Raw genomic sequence first — 22,909 nt, 5'->3', positions numbered from 1 at the left:
TGTTCAAGCAGAGAGAGAGGGGAATAACTCCCAGTGACTCAGACCCCCCCTCTGCTGCCCCTGCTAGCCCTCAGCCAGGTATTGCCCCTGCACACACCGTGACCTCTCCATTTAAAATCTGTTTGCTTTAAATGTCAGTGCCCCTCCTGCATTACTGCAAAGCTCTTAGTCTGTCTCTCAGGTAGTGCTTTAACTTTCCATCAGACTGTCTAGTGGTCTAATTGTCATACTTAACACTGTGTCTCCATCCTGGTGTCTCCTCTTCTTCTGCTCAGCCTGTCTGCACTCTGTTTTCTCTCCATTTTTGCCATGTTTTGGGGGTTCCATGTGCGTCTCTGCTCAGGGCGCCTGCAAAGCCCTTTTCTGTCTAAGCCAGTGTATGAAAGTGAGCGAGCCAGCTCACCTCAGCGCCAAGCTTCTCCTGTGCCAGCAGGCTCCGCCTCTCCTGTCCGTGCCACAGGTGTGAGCTTACACACACACACACACACACACACCTATACAAACGTAATGGTTGACAGTATAATACTTAACTGCATGCTTCATTTCTCATTGTTGTTTCTCTGTGTCATCATCTTAATATTCCCTATAGTCATACTTACGAGAGTCATACTTCCGTTCAGTGTTCCAGTGCTCCTTTTCCTGAGAGATTATTGTTTTGTAGCTCCACAAGTGAAATGTGCCAAGAATGCCCTTATGTCTGGTGGTGGTTTTCAGCCTGTGTGGACTTGTGAATGTGTTCCTCTGTGTACATGCATGTCTGTGTTTGTGTTTTGGGTGATAAGAGCCAGATGTGGTTGATGGACAGTCCAGGTGTGAGTATGATGATGAGGAGGCGGCGACCCCCCAGGAGCAGATGAAAGGTGGGGCCCATTTCACACAACACCGGCCTCTGTGTTAACCCAGCTTCCCAACCCTCCCATCTGCCTCTTAGACAAATGCTGTTGTAATTTGTTAAAAGCACACATTATTCCCTCCAGCCAGAATGGGCTGTCAGGATGAGCTGCTGCCACCTGCTGGTAGATATGCAGATCAGACACAGTCATTCTGATAGGAACTCTCTTTTCAGAGGAATCACCAGCTGCCAACTCCTATGTCCAAGAGGCTGTTTATGAAGAGCCCGCTCAGGTAGTTGTTTACTTATCTTTACCAGGAAATGCTGACACTGTTTTCTTCCATCATATAAATAATTCCGAAACACAATTTAACCTTATTCCTCTCCCAGGTGGAGGAGAATAACTATGAGGTGACTGCTGAGGAGACCTCAGACAGAGGCGTCTGTGCCAGAGCCTTATATGATTATCAGGCTGGTGAGGTTTTTTTTTTTTTTTTTTTTTTATTATCTCTACACCACAACAGCAAATGGACTGATGTTTAGTCAGTGAAATAACAAGTATTAAAGAGCAACTTAACACCTTGTTTTAGCGTATATCCCCCCCCCCCCCTTTCGTGAATTAAAAAAATCATTCAAACATTCAAACCCAGACTGACAACCTACATATCTGCTGCTTTTTAACATCTGCAGTAGCGGGGTAACAGCTTGCCTGGCCAGCAACAGGGAAAGCAGTGACAGCGGAGCTAGGCTTCAGCAGATGCAGCAGAGGCAGTGGAGAGTGACAGAAAAGGGGATGTGAATGAGTTCCCCAACACTGTAACACTAATCAACACTGTAAAACTAGAAGTTGCAGTGCTATATTTGGAGGTGTAGGGGACAGAATAGGTATGTTTTCAACGGAAAAAAGGCAAATAACGTCTGTAACAATGAACATTGGGGCGGCATGGTGGTGCAGTGGTTAGCACTGTCGCATCACCTTGGTCGTTACAGGCCTTTCTGTGTTGAGTTTGCATGTTCTCCCGTGTCTGCACGGGTTCTCTCTGGGTGCTCTCACTTCCTCCCACCCTCCAAAGACATGCAGGATAGGTTAATTGGTGACTCTAAATTAGGGCTGTAACTAACTATAGATTATTTGAACGATTCATCGATGCGTCGTTTAAGAAGTACGTACTTACTTTTTTTCACACTACACAACTTGCCGTCTTGTGACGGGAGTCTTGAAGTCGTTGTAGCGTTCACCCTACGTGACTGGTGACAGGAGTTCACACAAACTCTACGCTCTGTCACCCGACGCTGGTCTCCAAACCACGTTTTGTCAAGAAAACACACGTGAAACGGGAAATGAGCGATCCTGCACACGAAACAGCTGTTTGTTATTGTAACGATAGCAATTAAAAAGACAAAAAATATGGGTGAAAGGATGGATTAGCATACCCAGGTAGCAGGAAACATCTGAGCTACAGGGAAGTTAAAAGGTGCAGCTCCCCGACACGCAGTTAACTCTTGACTGTGAGGTTACAGCTCACGGCCCGAAAAGGAGAACAACAAACGCACGTGTACATTTTGAGGACTGCGGCTTACTTTGGCTAGCATTCAACTCAACAATCAATCATGATTTCATTTAAATGCTAAAGTTACTGTCTGTGGTCTGCTGGCAGAACACCGGCTGCTTTCTGATCTGGGTTTGTTTTACGGTGGACGGACGGTAACGTTACAGAGTTGTTGTTTTCTTTTAGCTTGACATAATCCCATACTTTGGACACTTTCTTCTTTGTCCCTCGCTATTTTCTGTCACTTCCTCCACTTTGCAAACAGCTCCATTATAATCACGTCGTGTTCACAGCGTAAGCGCGATGTGTGACAGTAATAAATGTCCGTGCGAAACAGTGTGCTGTACTATATACTATATACTATGGATTTAACAAAGCATTTTATTAATCGATGAATCGTTTCAGCCCTAATCTAAATTGTCCTTAGGTGTGAGTGTGACTGGTTGTTTGTCTGTGTGGCCCTGCAATGGACTGGCGACCTGTTCAGGGTGTACCCCACCTTTTGCCCGATGTCAGCTGTGACCCAGTACACAGGATAAGCGGTTGCAGTGTAGTTATTATAGTTTGAACTTTTGCTTAAAGTAGGTGTTGAGAAAATGTTGCTGATGTTCATGAGACATTGCTGTCCTCCTCCTTCAGCCGACGACACAGAGATCTCATTCGATCCCGACGATCTCATCACGGGGATCGAGATGATCGACGAGGGCTGGTGGCGAGGCTACAGCCCAGACGGCCATTTTGGAATGTTCCCTGCCAATTACGTGGAACTAATCTAGCACCCCCACCCCCAAATGATCACACTGGCAGCCCCACAGGACCTCTGCAGTAAAACAACACACAGCAAAGTTACTCCTCGCACACAAGTGAGCTGATCAGGCTGAAACGGAGCACATGCTCCTCCCCATCATGGACCAATGAACGGATGGTAATGCTGGGCCAGAAGCTTTTGAAGTATTTCCTCATTTCAAGGAAGCAATTCCAATAAATTGTTGATGTTGTAAGCAACCGATGGCATAGTTTAGGGATTTGTGAAGACCCATAGGTCATCCAGAACTCCCTTCCACTCCCCCAAATAATACATCTCTTACCTATAAATGTGATGCAGTACAATAGCAGCCTTTTGTTAAGTCTTAAAATCAATTGTGAGCATTAAAAGCACTTCTAGTTAGCATTCCTTACAGTGACTTCAGTTCTATTTCAGGTATAATTTTGTTGTTACTTGTAGCAAATGCTCCTGTACATTTCAGGAAGGGGTGGGGGGAAAAAAAAAAATCAAAGATGGCGGTACAGTATAATCTTTTGCCTTGTTTTTGCCTTTCTTTACCGGCAGACTGAATTTTCTTTTTTTTTTTTTTTTTATGTGATTGAACTTACATCCTGTGTGACTTTCAAACCATGTTTTAGTACTGATCTGACTGGTAGTTGAAGTGAATATTTAAAACAAACAAACAGACGATGCTTGCTGTGCTCTGGGTGGTCGATGTTAGTGGGGAATGCATAAAACGGTTCCCTTTAACTCACTTTATAATGGTTGTCTTCATTTCAAGTCCTTCGTCATCTGAACCAGATTATTTCAACATATTTAACTTTTCAGGGACAAGTTGAAGAGAAAAAAGTCGGCATTATTTTTCTTTCTTTTCTTTGGATCTCGCTGGTCTGAGGTTGATTTTGAGTGTACAACAGATCTCTAATAAGTAATATGGGGTGTTATGGTGCCATAATGAGGAGCAGTGATTGGTGACATTTTAATTGAACATTTAAACAGTTTGACATCAGAATTTATGCCAAGTTCGCTGTTTTTATAAAATAACAAAATGATTGCTCTTTGAAGCTTTTAGGTCAGTCGACAAATGAGTTGGTCATGAATAGGAAAGGGCATCGTGTATCCATTGCATTCTTCATGTTTATTTTTTCCAGATTCTATTGTAATGCACAGACATTCTTCATAATAAAATAAATAAACAACCTGTGTTGTCATACCTTCTCTCAAATCGGCAGAGCATAGTAAACGTTCAGAAAAGCATTGAAATAACATAGAAAACCTTCAGGGATTTTCAGAGGTCTAACAGGAACTCAGACGTATACACACACTCAGTATGTGCTCTACTATCAGTTTCCTGGAATGAGGCAACAGCTGGGGAATTCACCTCTTTCGTGTTTCATTTTCACATGAAAAATCAGATTTTACTTCTCCCACATCCTTCAGTTAAATCTTGGTTCAGTGAATGATGCGACTTGCAAATGTAAATTTATGAAATGCTTCTTTGACTAAAAATTGGATTGCAAATACATATATTTAAAGTCTGTCTACCTCCAGTTTCCTTATGATCCCATGTCAGGCAAGTCATCGGAGATGTTAAGCTTCATTTCAGCTGTGTATGTCACATATTGCAAATCTCTTACTGTGCAAGTCACACATTTCTGCTGAATATTGCTCAAGAAGGCCTCACGGTTTCCAGTAATGTTTTGCTAAGATCCTCCAACAATTAAATGCCGACTTATTAATTAGAGCACCTTTTAATGCTCTGCTTCCATTAAATGCTTTCCAAGTATTCAGTTTTAGCCTGTATCAAACCTTGAATGGAAATAATATTAGTATATTAATATTCGCTTGTCACTAAATGAATCAACCTATTATCTGGGTTTTTACAAATAAACATTCAGTTTCAGGACAATTTCCTCTTACACCTAAACCAACTATAAACTATAAAAAGAAATCGACTCCCACTAATAAAGTTTTACACCCCCGCTTTTAATGATTGCAGATAAAGTTAATATGCTTGTTACGCTTGAACAACAGGGTGCGTCTTTACACCCATATTTCTGGAAAACCTCATTCTGTAACAACAAATGACAGTTTCTTGCCATGACTGGAATCTTGATGTGCCAGTTACATGCTTGCAGATTGTTCCCAGGATAGTGACTCACCTCAGACAGGAAATCTTTTCTGTGTTGGATTCACAATATCTTCTCCACACGTTCTCATTTACATTGTGCTGTCCTCACCTCAACCTCGTATGTTTATGTCAGTGAAAGTCTGAAATGAATAGTCTGGGGATTTTCTCAATCTAACAACCCATGTTTTTGCTCATCGACTCCACTTTTGTTGTCGGCTGCATGAGATAGAAAAGAGTTCTGCAAAACATATTGTCAGAATTAAATGGAATAAAAATGACTTTCCTATAAAGCTTCATGTGTGACATTAACTACGAATATGTTCTCATAGAAATTCTAATCTCACCACACACCGACCACCTCTGTGCAAGTTATTTTTTTATTTCTGCATTTCTCACTCTTGCATAAACAAATAGTGAATTACATATCTAATCTAGATCAAATGTTTTGTTTCTCCTCTAAATAATCAGCGGTAACTTACACTTAATATCTGTTTTAAGATCTAATTTCTGTCTGAGTCAATTCGTTGATATGGAGCTGCATTAACGAGTAGTTCAACATCATATTTCTTCCATTTTCTTGCAGAGAGCCTTGTTGATCATCTCGATCACAATTTCTCAAAAAGCAAAACAAAAACTTGTTTTGTATCTATCAAACAAAAAAAATCCCTCTGAGATTTGGACAGTTTGTAGGTATTTGCTTATTTTGACATTTAAATGTTAATCATTTTGAAATGTCATACTCTATCCGCAACAGATAGAGGAATAGGGCATCCCCCTTTTAAAGAGATCAAAAACATGCGGAGGAAATGTGGATATGTGTCGAGTGCAGCTTCATCACTCGTCAGTGTTTTTATCACGAGATATGTGGGACTGTACCAAGTGTGGGACAGCCAAAGGAAAATGGAGGGAAAATACAGCAGTTTTAAATGTGACCTCAAGAGAAAACATATGACAATGGTTTTAAAAAATGCTAAAGCAACTCAAAGTCATGTAAAAAGTAACTTGACCCTGATGCTTTGCAAGCTGACTGACATGTGGCCATAAGGAACATAAAATCTTAAGACAACTCCCTCTGACTCAAAATTGGTAGTAGAGAAATAGATGATATTTTAGATAAATAGATATTTTTTTTCTCATCTCTAGTAGGAAAAGTTGCTTCTGCATTGTCCTGGCATTTAATTTTTAACCAATATCTTTCAGGTAATGGCCAGTAGAAACCATTTTAAAGAAGTAGTGCATGGCTTCTTCCTTAAAATGTGAGGTCTTCAATCCCTGCAGCTACCAGTCAGTCTCAAAACGTTCATTTTCCAACAAGAATGCCCTTACTCAGCTATTAGCTGTTATGAGTCAAAAATACGTGCTTGTGTTACTCCAATTTAAAGCACTTCTACATTAAACAATGCCATTTCAACAGCAAATCTGGTCTATTTTGGTCCTAAGCACAGCAGCAGATTAATTTAATTCCATTCAATTTTATTTTATTTATATAGCGCTAATTCACACTTCATAGCAGACAGTACTCTTTGTGATATTATTTACAGAGACCCAACAATTCCCACCATGAGCAATCACTTGGCGGCACAGGCAAGGAAAAACTTCCTTTTAAGAGGCACAGACCTCAAGCAGAGCCCTTTACTACATCACATTACAGTCAGGATTTAAAGCTTTGATTTAATTTCAAATGACATGATGCACTCAAAGCAACATTCTGTATACACATTATTATTATTGTTGTTGTTATCATTATTATTATTAGCATTATTATGTATGTAAGAGTAGCCTAACACCCCCTGAAGTTCCTGTGTTTGCTGAACTGCAGTGGTTTAACTTCTCGCCTTGCTGCAGTGATGTACAGATGTACTGAGGGACCCTGTGACATCACTGTTGGGTGTGGTTACAGGTGCAACAGGCTTTCCACACTATTGTTAAGTTACTCTTTGAACTTACATAGTTACATCGCCATCAAATAAAACTGCGTTTATTACCATAACTAATCTTGATACTGCCATAATAAAAGGCTACCGCGCTTTGCTGTGTTTTATTTTACCATCCGCTCAAAATAAAATAAGGAAGCAAGATGCTTTCAAAATGCTCATTCATTGTGGTATTCAACACTTCATGTTGTACTTCTTAAAAGCTATTTTAAGACAGCTGGAAATATTTCCCCCTTTTAGACACATTAATGTGAAATGAATGTCCCTGTACACATTGTAATCTGACTGATTGTGTAATACACAGTTTAGTGTCAACTCTAAGAAATATTTGGTCATTATTCAAGCACTGGTGTTCTTTGACAGTAAGTGGTTAAATTAAAGTCCTGAAACATATTGTTTTAATAATGTAGACAAAGACAAAGGGGAAATAGTATCCCTACATTAAGTCACATTTAAAGCTTTATTTGGGCATCAGTTGAATGTTGCTTTCACTTCCCCAATTGCAGCAATTTCGGTACCAGGCTTGTAGTCATCGTATCACTATACCAACAAACATAGTTTTTATTTTATTAATAATTTCTTGAATATATTTGTCTCATGTACACAATGTGTGGTATAATACGTACAAAAACAGTAATGACAACATGTGTTGCTAACAACATTGTAAACATAAGATACTTTAATTTTCCTCATGTTTATCTGAAAATTAATAATAAACAACACGGTTGGACTAGTACAATGGAGACAAGGTATCCACATGAAAAGTTTGATCCACAAATTGAAACACAGCTGTTGTTTTTTGTCTGAAACTCAGGAGATGAAACAGAGAATAGACATTGTGTGACAAAAGAAAAAACTCAGTTTCCCAGACTCATTTGCTGCTGAGTGATGAGTCGACCAATGAAACCGTTCTGCGGAGACACCTTCCTACTTCTTGGTGTGAAGTTGAAGGGGGCACCGCATGAATTACTGTCACAAAACACAAGCAAGAGACTAGAGGACAACTTCGGGAAATGGGTGAGAATTACTTTTATTTTTATTGAAGCCAGATACTACTACATATTTATGTTTGATGTATTTTTCACAACAGGTTAAATACTGTAAAGTTTTATTTATATATAAACTGTATATAAATGTTAACTAAATAATATTACTCTTTGAATGTCTTTGTTTATACAGTATATGAAAACTGTTTCATGTCTGCTTTTGCAAAAGTAAATGAATGTACCTTACATTCATTTGTAAAAGAAACTATTTTGATTTAGAAAACGATAATGCCTCAGGACCTCAATCTTTAGCAAGTGCCCAAATTAATGTATCACAATATTTTGACTGGCATCTTTATCTGATAGAAAACAAACCACCATGACTAATGCATGTGTTCATATACAAGGAAACAGTAACAGTGTGTGTTTGAAAGTGCTTGAAAAATAATACAATATTTCACAAATATTTTTTCAACACATGAAATGGAGAAGTTAGAGGCTACTGAAAGCAGAATTAAAGGTTCAAGCCACAGCACAGGAAATAAGTGATCTCAAAAGAGAAGCATATTGGTTTTGCGCACAAATGATATCACTGTGGGTGGGAGGTAGAGGTTTTGAGCTGACAGTTTGTGAAGAATGACATTTCATTCTCAGAATTACATTTCATTCCCAGGGCATGTGATTTTTTATACTCTTCATTTACTGATTATTTTCCTCATAAAATGCAGTAAAGTGGTCCTGCATATTAAGGCATGCACATGAAAAGCGAAAACACACCCATTAAGAGCTGTAAGACATATTCCCTCATGTTTTCCTAAATACAGGGAATAGTAGGGTATAGTAAGTTATGCTGTGCATGTAATACATTGGAGTTTATTTTTTTTAGATGATGATTTTGCGTTGTCAAATATAGTTTATGTGATACAATATCATACAGTGCATCATACAAGCGGTTTTGTTCATGAGCAGGAAGTGGTTTTGCAACTTGTGGTTTTATATCAGACTCAGTTGACAATATGTTCGACAGATTTCTGTTTTGTGTGCTGATAGATTATCTGACCATTGCACTTATTACAAAAACTACTCCATTCCCAGCAGTGATGATGATCACTTTTGTAACTTTTTGTAGGAAAGATGTTTTAATCTGCTTCCATTTGACATTTCTGCATGTAATGTTTCTCTAACATGGACTTCATCTAATCTAAAGCCTTTACCACTGATCCTTGTAATGAAGAAGCACTTGGTTCCTTGACTCTTTTTATTCAAATTCACTCTACTGTTTTGGAGTAAAACATTAAATGTCTTGACCCCTGCTGTGTGTCTCATGTCTTTGTTTGAAGCTCAAGAGGACCAGAGTGAGACGTTACAACAAACAGCAGCCAGTGATGAAGAGAAGGGGACAGAAAACCAGGTACTAACCTCAGTCACTGCTGATAAAATGTCAGTTGGCCTTCTGTCCAAGCAATTTCCATCAGTTACAGTTAATCAGTAACTACAGACATGACTACTCAGAATGAGTTATGCGTTGTGTTTTCATTTCCCTTTTTTAGTGAATTTGAGATAGTGGCAAATTTCTGAAGCGTTGATTGTGTGCGTACAGTTGTTTCATCTCAGTGGCTCATTGTGAAATGAGTAACAAGGAATAAGTGATTCTGCTTTGTATCTTATGAGGGCTACGAAACGCACGCATGTATCTCACCCATAAGGCATACCACAATATTTCAATGCACATACAGAAACTGCAGGAGGTCCTCACAGCCACTGTTCTGGTAACTGAAATGAGAGGTACAATATGAGAAACACAAAATAGCTCATCAAATTTCCAAAGCTGATGCTAGCTGAAAGCCTGGTGGTTTCTGTGGTGACTTCTGGCCTGCCGATTGCATCAATCCAGCATGCCACTGACAATCATTGCGAGAATCACATATCAACACCTTGACATCAACATCACCCACACAGTTTTCCAAAAAATTTCATCTAGTGGAAATCAACTGAATGTTTCACAATGATATTCACGCTCTGGTGTAGAGTGAAATCTGCAGCAAAGGGGCTACAGTATGTGGCTTAGAGTGCAGACATTTCCTGTAGGCAGCCATTGATGCACACCCCTGAATGTTTTGTGAATCAGATCTGAAAACAATAACCGAAAGTTAAAAGGACCCATCGTGAATACCTGTGAATTTTATGCAAGATCCAAAGCAAAATGTTGCACATGTTGCACATTTAACAACCAATCACAGTGCTGGAAATACAGATAATTAAATTTGTGAATTGTAATTTTTATACCAAATGTGCAGAGGGAAAAATAGGTTATATAGCATAGTGGAAGGTCAGAGCTGTTGGCTGTTAGCTGGGAACAGCAGTGTGGAGCTGCTGAACTCTGACTCAGTCGGGGCTATCTTGGTTAGAGGCCTGCACCTTCACTATTACTCACTCTGGAGGCCTACTTCTCGGAACCAGGAACCACATAGAGGAACTTGATTCAATATGAAACCACCTTGAGCCGTTTTGTTGTACAATGACTGCCACAGAAATAAAGCAGCTTCTACGCATGGTGATTCAAAGTAAAATATTGACATTGTCCATACTGGTCTCTTCTGACGTCCAACCTGTTGAAATCAATCGTCACAGAGGCGATGTGACTTCTCACATGTAAATATCTGGCATGGAATACCGTAATCTATGCTTTCTCTGCAATAACAGAAATGAGTATATCAGCATTTGTGCTGTTTGAGCCTGTGTTCACACAGCAGGAATAATATTGTTGCTGTGAAAATCTGACAACTACCACTTTATTATTATTTATACCAAAAACTGTATATTGCCCACATAAAAAAAGTTTTCATCTTGCCCTTGTATCAGATGATTTTTTCTGATGAGATTTTAAAAAAAGATTTTAAAGCACAACCTCAAAAATTAAACTTTTAAAGCCGCAGAATGAGAATATCATCAGGGTGAACATACAGAAACTGTATTGTCTTCATAAACAGTTTCTCTTCTAAAGTCTTTGTTGTTTTATACTTCATTTCTTGAAATCTCTCCAACTGAAGATTTTATTTCTGCATGCATTCACTGTTTCATTTCTCCTTTCTTGCAAACCACAAATAGTGACATTGTCAATTTCTTGTACTGGAGTTCTGAGTAGTCTGGGCTGTGAACACTCGATACACCTAATTTCTTGGTATCTTAAAATCCTCTTTAAAATTACTCACGCTAGTTTTGCAGTAATAAAACAAACATGCAGCCAGATGGGGTTTTTTGTATGTTTGTTTTGTTTAAGCTATTACAAAGCAGTATCTTTATTCAAGGTCTGGCTTCCCATCAATCAACACTGACAAACAGTGTGTTGTTTACAACACTTTATGTATAAATTAGTGCTTTGGCTTATGTTTGTTTTCCAAAGTGACATTTGCGATACCAGTGACTGACAACTCTAGACCAAAAACCCCACAAGTCTGCTGCTTTCTCTCCAGACAGGATGTGTAGCGGTTATCTATTGAAAGTAGCGGTAAAACCCTACTCTCTGATTTTGACGTTTCATTTCAACATTTGCGTCCCATGAGATGACTCTGTGTCGTTTTTCCCATCTATGATAATACCTTCAACTGTAAAACAGGTTTCCGTATCAGTGCAGTGGACAGTGTCACATTTACAGGAGCTACTTGATGCAAAACACACAGATTGAATTTCTCTAATGCATCTCCTTTTCTCTACGCTAGGCCTCTCCCTCTGTCATTGAGATTCATGACTCAATGACTGAATGTGAGGAAGAAGCGAGGCCCAATCTAGTGCTGATAGAGGAGAAGGTTTTTGTATCACGTCTGCACTCTTTTATGAAGGACAGAGGTACACCCATAGAAAGGATCCCACACCTGGGCTTCAAGCAGAGTGAGTTGACGTTTGTTAGCACCATGCTTGCTGTTTAGTGAACACAATATTCACATGCACATAGTGTGAATGGAAACAATTAGGTTTTCATGTGTGTGTGTTTTCCACTCCCAGTTAATCTTTGGAGGATCCACAAAGCTGTTGAGAAACTTGGGGGTTATGATTCAGTAAGTACGAGTTCATCATTCAACTATTAGTCTTTTGACTGAAGCAGAAGGTGTCACTGTTTACTGGCTTCTAAATGGAAAATACGTTATAGGTCAAGTGCTCTTGCATGGTGGTTTCTACCACACCGGAGGACATTTAGGCTGCTGAGCTTTCGATGTATCACCATCTATGTTCTGTTGTCTTTGATGTTGACACTGCTGGGCACGCTCTGAGAGTGAAACTCATTTTGAAATTAGCACAAGAGCGGGGCAGGGGGCTCGAAAATAGAGCTGACCTTGGCCACCACTACCACCACTGCTACCACCGCTGCTACTGTGTCCCAGGGTGTAAACACAACAATGTAAGCCGCCTACATATGCATAAAGTTAAAACACAGAAGTGTTCTTTCAGTTCTGAAAACCAGCAGACGTGGCATTTAAAGGGTAACCAGCCACCTCCCTTCCCCAAAACTAGAAACTTGAGACATAAAAGCAGGTATGCCTGGGTCCAAGCACCTGACTCAGAGAATGGAAGGCACACAAGCTCTGTGTAAATGACTGCATTTATACATAGTGCTCTCATTCACACACAGTAGCAAGGTACCATGCAAGGTGCTGGTCTGACCATTGGGAACAATTTGGGGTTCACTGTCTTACCCAAGTGATTAGTGGACGACACGCTCGACATCCTGAACCACAGCTGCCCCTATGCATGACATCAATTAAATAAGCCTAATTTAACCTTGAAACAATATCTGATCACTACAGTACTAATATATACAACAACACAAAAAAATATATATAATATGTATCAAAAATAATGATTTGTTCATAATGGGGCCACCCGGTGGCAGTCACAAACTAAGCAGCCCCTTAGTTTGTGATAGGGGAGGAGACAGAGCATTTTAGTTTTATGTGCAACTGGTGTGATGAGCCACTGATTCTCCAAAAACGTACTTTAACTATTACAGACGTGTGTTGTTACATATGTGCATTTTTCCCACTGTGTTATCCAACAGGTGACGGCGCGACGTCTTTGGAAGAAAGTGTATGATGAGCTGGGAGGAAGTCCAGGTAGCACCAGTGCTGCTACTTGCACTCGCAGACACTATGAGAAGTGAGGATGATTCTGTTTCCAACTAAACTGTCGATTCAACTGCTAAATCAACCGATTCGTAATCAGAAATGTACTTCTTTAGGCTTGTGCTGCCCTTTGAAAGACACATAAAAGGAGAGGAGGACAAACCTCTGCCTCCAAGCAAACCACGGAAGCCATATAAGAGAAATTTGGACAGCAAGGTCACAAAGACTGAGAAGAAGAGGAAAAGGACTCCGTCAGATAGAGAGATGGATTCTGAGGTAACAAACTAAATGTGTTCAAATGTCTCAAAAAGAGAGAGAAAGAGAGAAAAGGTCTGTGTTAGTACATAATGTGTCTTACAATATCCCCTGTATTATTTTACAGATACTTGTGCAGAGAAGTCCAGAGGCTGCTTGCCAAAGTGAAGCAGTGATGCATCCTCACCCTGCACTCTGGGCTGCTACCTCTGATAGGCACTCTCAGCCAAACAGAACCACCACCAATCTTTGCACCTCTGTCTATGCCCGCCTTGTCCAGGTCCCCACATCCAGCCCCTGGAGTGCTCATATCCCACCCGCTGCTGGAGAGGTCATATCTCCTCTGGAGAAAAAAAAGCGAATGGCTCAGGCCAGCCTTAACTTTCCCCTGAGTCCTCATAGCGAAGATAAAGAAAGGCCTTCCGTCATTCAGTGCTCCCAGTCTCCGGCCCGGGCTTCTTCCAGCCAGAACTGCAACTCCTCTGATGGCTCCCCACTCCCTTTATCCTCTTCCTCTTCCTGCTCCCGCAGCCCTTCCCCTTGCTCTGTTTCATCAGAGGACGGTCCAGCAGGGAATGAAGATAAACCTGCATTAGGTTCTGAACTATCCCAAAACTGTTCCAGCTCTGTGAAAAATACATCTGTCTGTAGTGAGGAAAGCAAGTCTGTGAGCTGTAATCAGATATCCAAAGACCACGCAGGACAGAATAAAGACATTTCTCATGCCAGCTCCCAATCAGCAGACTTGATCAAGGTCCAGATTAAAGACACTGCCTGCAAGCCAAACCACAGAGAGAGTGGCAAATATTTCCCCCAACCTTTCCACTCATCCTCCTCATTCACTGTGAAATCTGACTGGGCTCCAACATCTACCTCTAGTTTCACCAAAGTTATTCCAAAACCAGTGCAGCTTCTGCGGCCCGCTCCTATTCGGCCAGGTTATAAAATCCACCAGGGTAGGTTGATGCAGCAGGACAACTCTCTGACTTGTGCGAAGAAGCTGAACAACATATCTCCGTGGCTTAATCAGACAGAGAAGAGGGAGAAATCCAGGACAATGCTACAAAAAGTTCCTCCCACTCAGCAGAGTCTGTCCCATTCCACTGCCAGCCTGCCGGTGTCGTGCTATGACAAGTCAGGGAGAGACTCTCGGCACCAAACTCCATTACACCCTGCATTTCTACCCAGCAGAATGAGACTACCTCAATCTCAGCTAATATACCGTCATGTCCCATTGGTTCCAGCTCATTCTGCTCTCATCGGGTCTGCTGTTTACCCATATCCCTACTCCATTCCCCTGTTCAATCCCCAAACTGGATATACTCTACCTGCCATGAATCCCATTTATCCTCACAAACTGTGATTCTTTGTATTTCAATTCCAGACTTCGATAAGACAAAACAAAAAATATGTAGTTAAAGTGGCGATGCCTCACTTGTGTTTTAAACATAGCATGTGTATGCACATGACACACAAATATTTAGGTTCTGTCTGGGAAACGTGCTACTGTATAATTTGCTGACTGCCTGTGTTGACCTTCTGTAAACAAAACAAAACTACACTGAAGGGAAATGAAGTCACAGCAGTGATGGAGAGATATTTATAGGATCACAGTGAAACAGCTTGAATCATCCAAGTACAACAAATCGGTACGTTATTTTTATAACTCACAGCAGAACTGTGCAAAATGTACTCTTGAAATGTATTACGTTTTATAGCTGTAGTTAAAATGTTAAGCCATGTGTGCTACACTGGTGCCTACTGATAACCTGTAACATGTCCATTTGTAAAGTGATACAATGTGTATTATTTACCCAAGATAAAAAATAATAAAATTCTTGTACATTTACATGTACTGGGAAAATAAATATAAAAATGTTGATAGACAGTTGAAATAAGTGAAGTTACAGATAAAATCAAATTCTTGCACAATTTGTTCTCACTTGCACAATTGCAATGCTTTGTGGTGAAAGAACAATCTTACTGTACTGTATTGTAAAGTCCGATGAACACAATGTACTGTGTAAATGTACCATATGTCAGTGTTAAATATTATCAAAGTTATTATATGCAGATTGCATTGTCATTCAAATGTATTTAAGCAGAGGGTACGCAAATGATCACAAAGAAATAACAAAAATAAACATAAAAAAATATTAAAACCTTTTGTCCTTGTGTTTATTATAGAAATGTAGCTGATTTCTCCATATCATGAAATAGTTCACTATAACAGCGTTAATTTTGATAAGCAATATTTTCTTTCAATTGTTTATTGATTTTAAAAATTGGTTTGTCCATAATTTGAAAATGTATTTATTAGCAGATTTTTAATTTATCACCTGATTTATAAATGTTTGGCACCACAGACCTTTTCTGAATTAAGTTATTAATCACCCCAGACATTCGAGCCTGCCTAAAACAATTGTGGCACTATACTCCCTCTTTCAAAGCAATCGCTCTGACTTCGGATTTCTCTTCTTGTTGTTTTTGAGCACAAACGTTTCCTCTGAGAATGACAGCTAGCTGTGTTATTAGTCTGTCTGTTGATCTGCTTTTGCTAAGTTTCTGCAGCTTTCAAGGTTGTGGTGTGACCTGGCAGGTCTAATGTAGTGCTGCAAGGCCAGACTGAGTGCAAAACTGAACTTCACTGCAGTGGCCACAATGTTGCAATGGATGCCAGCTCATTACTGGTGAAAATAACAATGAATTCTGAGGCAAGAGCAGTGAGAAGGAAAGAGAAAGAGGAAATCAGATAAATGAGATCCTGCTGCAGGCCACAATGTGGTCTGTGAAAAGACAGCTGGAACAAATGAAGCAGATGATGGCATTTCTGTTAAATTCGCGATCTCTGATAAAAGATACATGTGGGTAAAAGAAAGACAAAATTGGGCAGAGGAGACATGGCATGTTGACTTTGAGAATCTCTGTGCGAAATTGGCTTCAATGTTTGGATTGTGGAGGTATCTGATCTTTATGTGTAAATAATCAAAAACATTTTTATCCCATAGCCTACTTTCATCACCTGCAGCTTAGAGTTCTGCCCTGTTAATAATATCTGTTATCATATTTCAAGAGTAATTTTTCATGTAATCATAGATAGATAGTTTTCAACTAAAATTCAAATTAAAAAAAAAACGTAACTTGCTTACTCTGACATCATTATAGTCACAAAGTTTGGTATTTAGTACATATTCTTGAGTTTCTACTCACTATCTAGTAAGCCTTCTGTTTGACGCTAGTACTCGATTTGTGTTCCCTGTGAAGAGACTCACAGGAAGCACCGCGTCTAGGCAGCGTTATTATCCTGCCTCCTACAGTAGGACAAGCAGACGTTTACATAATGGCTCTGCATGAAGCACGATAGAAACCTAATTAAATAAATATAAACGAAAGTCTATGATTGCATGGCCAGTTCATCTGTTGTATACATTTTATAGCCTGTGAGGAACCTTGCCTGACAGGGTTAACGTAGGGTAACAAATCCGCATGTATATCTCGCGAGAAGAACTCCAGTGGCGCGAATAAACAAGGAGTTTTTCGAGTAAATGCGCGGCGCTGTGTAGCGACCTGTTGTCTCTTCATTAAACTTTTCCATGTCGCTATACATTTTAGTTTAAACGTTAAACATATAGTGTGCGTTTCGGTTAAGCTCGGTATTTTGTTTGTTTACTTCGTGAACTATGTCGAACGCGTCTGATGACGGCAGCGACATCAACCAAGATGACAGTCAGGAGGATGTTATGACCCCGGCGGAGCTGATCGCTAAACTGCAAGAAGTGAGCTGATGTTTACAAAATGATCCCATTAGACGGTGACATGAAGTTCCGTAGACCTCCCATAGTCTCTTGACAGCATACAACCCTCCTCAGTAGACTGTGTCCTCTGTCTGTCACCTTCAGGCTTGGCTGAATGAGAAGTTCTCACCGGAGCTCCTGGAGAACAAATCAGAGGTGGTGGAGTGCGTGATGGAGCAGCTGACTCACATGGTAAATTAACATGTGTTTACTGCATGTTCAGAAGTCTACCTACATTTCTAAATGTCACTAAACACCGCACATTGTTGTGTGTGTGGTGCAGGGTCGCAACCAACGACTGTTTTCACGATTCATTAAACTGCAGTGGGGATTCAGGTATTTTCCTCCAATAAAAGTGGTAACTTACTAAAACACTGTGAAAATGCAGTTGCAAGTAAGTCCGGCATTGAAAATGTAACTCAGGTATAGAGTCTAAAGTGTTAATGGCAAAGTGTACTTAAAATCTCAAAAGTAAAAGCAGTCAGTGCTGGAAAATAGAAGAAGAAGATATACTTAAATAGCTCTTGTGAGTGTGGTATAGTGGAGTGGAAGTATAAAGTAGAATGAAATTGAAATACTTCAATTAATGTACACCACTGGAGTAAATGTACTTAGCTACACCCAACCTCTGTTTTACTGTCAATTATTAAGTCTATAAATGTTATAAAACATTCCTCTTCACAGTTCCCCAGAGCTCAAGGTGACACATTCAAAAAGCTTATTTTGTTCAAGCAACAGTCCAAATCCTGAAAAGTATTTACTTTACAATAATGTAAAACAGGAACGAATGCTCACACTCATGGCCACTTTATTAGGTAGACCTGTTCAATTGCTTGTTGACACAAATAGGTAATCAGCCAAGTAGACAAGACGACTTGCTGAAGTTCAAACCGAGCATCAGAATGGGGAAGAAAGAGGATTTAAGTGAACGTGGCATGGATGTTAGTGTCATGCGGGCTGGTCTGAGTATTTCACAAACTGCCGATCTATTGGATTTTCACGCAAAACCATCTCTAGGGTTTACCGAGAATGATCCAAAGACGAGAAAATATCCAGTGAGCGGCAGTTGTGTGGACGAAAATGCCTTGTTGATATCAGAGGTCAGAAGAGAATGGGCAGACAGGTTTGAGATGACAGACACTCAAATAACCACTCGTTACATCCAAGGTATGCAGAATACCATCTCTGAACACACAACACGTTGAACCTTCAAGCAGATGGGCTACAGAAGCAGAAGACCACACCAGGTGCCACTGCTGTCAGCTAAGAACAGAAAACTGAGGCTACAATTGACACAGGCTCACCAAAACTGGACAATAGAAGACTGGAAAAACGTTACCTGGTCTGATGAGTCGTTATTTTAGCTACAACATTCAGACAGTAGGGTCAGAATTTGGCGTAAACAACATGAAAGCATGGATCCATCCTGCCTTGTATCAACGATTCAGGCTGCTGGTGGTGGTGTAATGGTGTGGGGGAAATTTTCTTGGCACACTTTGGGCCCCACTGAGGACCGTTTAAACACGACAGCCTACCTGAGTATTGTTGCTGACGATGTCCATCCCTTCGTGACCACAGTGTACCCATCTTCTGATGGCTGCTTACAGCAGGAAAATGCACCATGTCACAAAGCTCAAATCGTCTCAAACTGGTTTCTTGAACATGACAATGAGTTCACTGTACTAAATTGACCTCCACAGTCACCAGATCTCAATCCAATAGAGCACCTTTGGGATGTGGTGGAACAATGGTTAGTAGGATACCAGCTTGCTTTACATTCAAATATTTTTTTCTTTTTTAATGCCTAAATGATTTAGCAATTAAATTATATGTATAAATGAATCAGTAAGAAGCCCTACAAAGATAAAATCTTAAAATCTATTATCGGTATAGAAATACGGTACCGGTGGTTGGCTTTAACATGCTGAGTGACAAACAAATATTTGAAGCTGGTATGTATCAGTGGGACATCACTGCTGTTGGAATATAGATCCCAAATCCAGCTGTGGAGATGGAGGTGGATCTATTCTTTTCTAGTCCTTTCTGACAGTGTCCTGACCTTTCCTCCACCAGGAAGCCAACCTACAGCGGGTGAAGAAAGGTGATACGAAGGCCAGCATCCATCGCATGGAGATAGACAGGATTCGCTTTGTGCTCAGCAGCTACCTGCGCTCTCGTCTGCAGAAGGTCAGTCAGGTCGACAATATACTGCGTGCAAAATAAAGCTCTCATCTCACTCTGTGCCTGTTGACAAAACTGCTGATCTTTGTGCCACGCATCTCCAGATAGAAAAGTTTTTCCCACATGTCCTGGAGAGAGAAAAGTCTCGAGGTGAGGGAGACCCGTCACTGCTTTCCCCCGAGGAGTTTGCTTTTGCCAAAGAGTGAGTATAGTCGAGTAAGGTCAGAGCTGTGTGTTTTAAAATGTTGCTGTTTTTGTGACACTCGGGATAAAAACGCACATGTTGATCTGGCATACAGGTACTATGCCAACACAGAAACCTACCTGAAGGCTGTAGCACTGAAGCGCATGCCCTCCAACCTGCAGACGGTGGACATGCTTAAAGCAGGTGATCTTTCTTTTTGTATTCTCTGTATTCTCACAGGCTCTCTTTACATTTGATCGGTCTTGGATGACCCATGCCTGAACATCCTTATTAGCATGCTCTCATAGGTGGTGGCATTTGCTCTGACATTTTCGCTGACCCTCACACTAAATCCCACATATTCTAATGCAATCGCAGTGCCTGAGCCCAGCTTGGACTCATTTGTGTTTCTGCGGGTGAAGGAGAGACAGGAGAACATCTTGGTGGAGCCTGAAACAGATGATCAGAGGTACATTTCATCAAAAACCTCCCTTGAAATTATTGTCACTGCTTTCAACCCCCTCTAGGTGGCAGTGTTACCTTTTCACATTCAGTCTTGTTCTATTTTTCTGCATAGATACTGAAACATCTGATATTATCTCTACTCTTGTCCCCTCTATCAGGGAGTATGTTGTGGATCTTGAAGAGGGCTCTCAGCATCTAATGCGGTATCGTACTATCGCACCACTTGTTTCAAGTGGAGCTGTGCAGTTAATGTGAATGTGTGGGGTAAGTAACAATGAGTTTGACTGTCATCTTTCTCATTAAGTCAGTACTGCCCTCACACCCTCTTGCACAGACATCTGCTAATTCATTACTGCACGTCTTACATAAGCAACTGCTTTGCAATGACATCTGGATTTATTTTTAGCTCTCACTTTTTCCAGTGTTCATTGTCTCTTGGCAACAGATTATGAGGAAAAAGTGTATCTATTTAAGAACCACAATATGTTTACAGTAAGGCAGACTTGTCATTTCACTGAACTGCAGTTAATAATTAAATACAGTTAGCACAGTCACTTAACTACAGATGAAACGGTATGAAAATTTCATATCACTATATTATAGTGACCAAAATTATCACGGTTATCAGCATTATCAAGGTTTTTTTTAAAAATGTGCCGAAAAAGATTAACGTGTACTGATACATACACTTAAACCATCTAAACAAGTTTTATATTGAAAACTACAAATAAAATTGCTATTTTGTTTGCATAAATATGACCCCATGCAATCTTTAGAAGACCGTGATAGTAACTGCAATGAGCCCAACAACAGACATAAATACAGAGCAGTCTGTAGCGTTTCTCCTGTTCTGACACTTTTACAACTAATTTGATAGCTGCTGGATTTAAAGTGAACAAGATATGCTGGTTGGTTGACTAAAATGCATAACGTGTTATGTGCAGTGGACGAATAGTCTGCAGACACACAATGCACACAGCAACAACCTGTAGTGTTTTTGCAAGAGCAGCTAACACTAGACATGTTTCCATCCAATTGTCATGCGAATTTTAAGCGTACTTTTGAAATGTCTCGTAAAAGGGGAAAAAAAAGAAATTGCGAAATATGTGCGTTTCCATCAGCTTGTTTGGAGCGAATAATCAAGGCTACAGCAAGCGTCGTTACGTCAGTAGCTGACATTACACATGGCTGTAATAAACGAGACGTATGGGTTCCAAACCGGAAACAAAACCAGTTGCTTGAACCTGATGGCAGGTCATCTTAGAAAAATGGAGAGAGGTCCTCAGAAATGTGTTTCAAGCGGGCAAACTGCTACCAGCCATGTCGCCAGCAGCAGAAACAGCTGATCAGACGTGAGTTACAAGTTCGCTACGTCAGAACTTATTTGGAAAAATATTTCCAGCTCCCATTTAGCGCATTTACTCTTTTTCGACAAAGGCAAAAACCACCTCAAGCGAGCGTAAAATCTTTTTACAAGCCGTTTACATCAACCTTTTCTAATGAAATACTTCAAAATGTGCATTAAAAAACATTCTCATTTCTACACTGAAGTTCCCCTCAGCACTCTCATTGAAACTAAAATATGACCAGACTTCAGAGTGACTGAAAAATCTCAGCAGCGCTGTCTTCAGCCGTGTTAAAGGAAAATCACGTTGCATACTGCGCATGCGTTCCTGCTTCTGAGAGACTGTGGATACCTTTGGTTGATGCTGGACAGTTTTTGCCATGAATTTATAATAGCGCGGTAACCGAATCCGGTTATCATGGTAATTAAAATGTGTACGGTAATATTAACAGTCAGGAATTTTACCATGGTTTATCATTAAGCCGGTAATCGTTTCATCCATACGTTTAACATAGTCCTTTTTATGTTACAGGTCTGTCTCTTGGTGTGGATGTTTTTGGCTCCAGGAGGTCAGAAAATAAGCAATGGCATGCAGATTAACCTGCAGAGATGACATCTAGAAATGCATCCATTTTTTCTCACCGTCAGGATTAAGGACCAGTTCGTGGAACGCAAACACAGACATTTGTGGCACCACGTCTTCCAGTATTCAAGTTACTGCTGGTATTGAGTTAAGTGCTTGCTGACGAATGAACCCTGTTTGCCAAACCAGCTTTCGCAGTGCTGTGGTGTTATTTTTGGATCTTTTTAATCATGTCACAACACAACAGCATTTTAGTTTTACCCTAAAAGGATGTGTGGTACATTGTCTTCTCTGAGACATAATTGTTGTAATAGCATTGTTATGTAAGAGTTTCAGGGGGAGCAGTCAATACTTATTGTTTGCCCTCATACAAATTGCCCGGTAATTGGAATTAATAAGGGACTGAGAGAGTGGGCTTGGCAACAGAATTTTTGAACTGCACCACTGATATAGCTAATATGGAATTCTGTAACACAGTGTTATTGGGAGAAGAGGAATAATACACTGTTTTCATATAACCAGGAGAAAATCAAGTTGTGTTTGACACCTGAGAGCGTACAGAGAAGCATTTAGAGTGCATGAATGCTTTTTTTCATATGAAAATGTTAGATAATTAATGCAGGGTTCTCTTACACCTTGAAAATTTGCATTTGAGGAAAATAAAAACTTTTGTAATGATTGAATGGTTTTGAAAGCATTTTATTTTAGTTTTATTAAACGCAGCACCCAAACACATGTTTACCTCAGCCAGCCTTCTGGACTGTATTCATCATGCAGTGTCTGAAA

General features: G+C 40.2%; 3 protein-coding genes across 6 annotated transcripts in view; all 3 read left to right on the top strand.

The window, feature by feature from the left end:
- The window catches only part of dbnlb (drebrin-like b), a 10,755-nt gene extending 6,406 nt beyond the window's left edge, over positions 1-4,349 (top strand). Inside the window, exons 11-16 of one of the 3 annotated variants that reach the window (XM_046035311.1) lie at positions 20-78; positions 344-460; positions 783-860; positions 1,067-1,125; positions 1,223-1,307; positions 3,022-4,349. In XM_046035311.1, coding sequence (XP_045891267.1) covers positions 20-78; positions 344-460; positions 783-860; positions 1,067-1,125; positions 1,223-1,307; positions 3,022-3,158 — 535 coding nt within the window. In that variant the 3' untranslated portion in view covers positions 3,159-4,349. The remainder of the gene's footprint in view (positions 1-19; positions 79-343; positions 461-782; positions 861-1,066; positions 1,126-1,222; positions 1,308-3,021) is intronic. The other 2 variants (XM_046035312.1, XM_046035310.1) reach the window with 2 other exon arrangements.
- A 3,769-nt stretch (positions 4,350-8,118) lies between these two features.
- arid5a (AT rich interactive domain 5A (MRF1-like)) lies at positions 8,119-15,684 on the top strand. Of its 2 annotated transcripts, XM_046034886.1 has the most exons (7): positions 8,119-8,230; positions 9,540-9,610; positions 11,919-12,087; positions 12,202-12,254; positions 13,253-13,350; positions 13,433-13,592; positions 13,699-15,684. In XM_046034886.1, the coding sequence occupies exons 1-7, from the start codon at positions 8,227-8,229 to the stop codon at positions 14,932-14,934; spliced, it is 1,791 nt and encodes a 596-aa protein (XP_045890842.1). In that variant the 5' UTR covers positions 8,119-8,226; the 3' UTR covers positions 14,935-15,684. The 2 variants fall into 2 exon arrangements, with proteins under 2 accessions (XP_045890842.1, XP_045890843.1); XM_046034887.1 differs by lacking the exons at positions 11,919-12,087; positions 12,202-12,254 and having other exon boundaries at positions 8,121-8,230.
- Positions 15,685-17,084: 1,400 nt separating this feature from the next.
- gins4 (GINS complex subunit 4 (Sld5 homolog)) lies at positions 17,085-22,806 on the top strand. Its single transcript, XM_046036022.1, has 8 exons — positions 17,085-17,347; positions 17,471-17,557; positions 19,439-19,552; positions 19,651-19,748; positions 19,846-19,934; positions 20,109-20,199; positions 20,354-20,459; positions 22,073-22,806. Exons 1-7 carry the CDS (start codon positions 17,252-17,254, stop codon positions 20,448-20,450), a joined length of 672 nt encoding a protein of 223 aa, XP_045891978.1. The 5' UTR covers positions 17,085-17,251; the 3' UTR covers positions 20,451-20,459; positions 22,073-22,806.
- Positions 22,807-22,909: the final 103 nt, after the last annotated feature.

The sequence above is a fragment of the Micropterus dolomieu genome, linkage group LG21, assembly GCF_021292245.1.
Source record: "Micropterus dolomieu isolate WLL.071019.BEF.003 ecotype Adirondacks linkage group LG21, ASM2129224v1, whole genome shotgun sequence".
Lineage (NCBI taxonomy): Eukaryota > Metazoa > Chordata > Actinopteri > Centrarchiformes > Centrarchidae > Micropterus > Micropterus dolomieu.
This window is presented reverse-complemented; position numbering and strand designations above follow the sequence as displayed.

Coding starts and splice junctions, on each gene's coding strand:
- arid5a (XM_046034886.1), top strand. Junction 9,611..11,918: donor AGAAGGGGACAGAAAACCAG/GTACTAACCTCA, acceptor TCTCTACGCTAG/GCCTCTCCCTCTGTCATTGA. Junction 12,255..13,252: donor AACTTGGGGGTTATGATTCA/GTAAGTACGAGT, acceptor GTTATCCAACAG/GTGACGGCGCGACGTCTTTG.
- gins4 (XM_046036022.1), top strand. CDS start 17,252: ATGTCGAACGCGTCTGATGACGGCAGCGACATCAACCAAGATGACAGT. Junction 17,348..17,470: donor TGATCGCTAAACTGCAAGAA/GTGAGCTGATGT, acceptor TGTCACCTTCAG/GCTTGGCTGAATGAGAAGTT. Junction 19,935..20,108: donor GGTGGACATGCTTAAAGCAG/GTGATCTTTCTT, acceptor ATGCAATCGCAG/TGCCTGAGCCCAGCTTGGAC.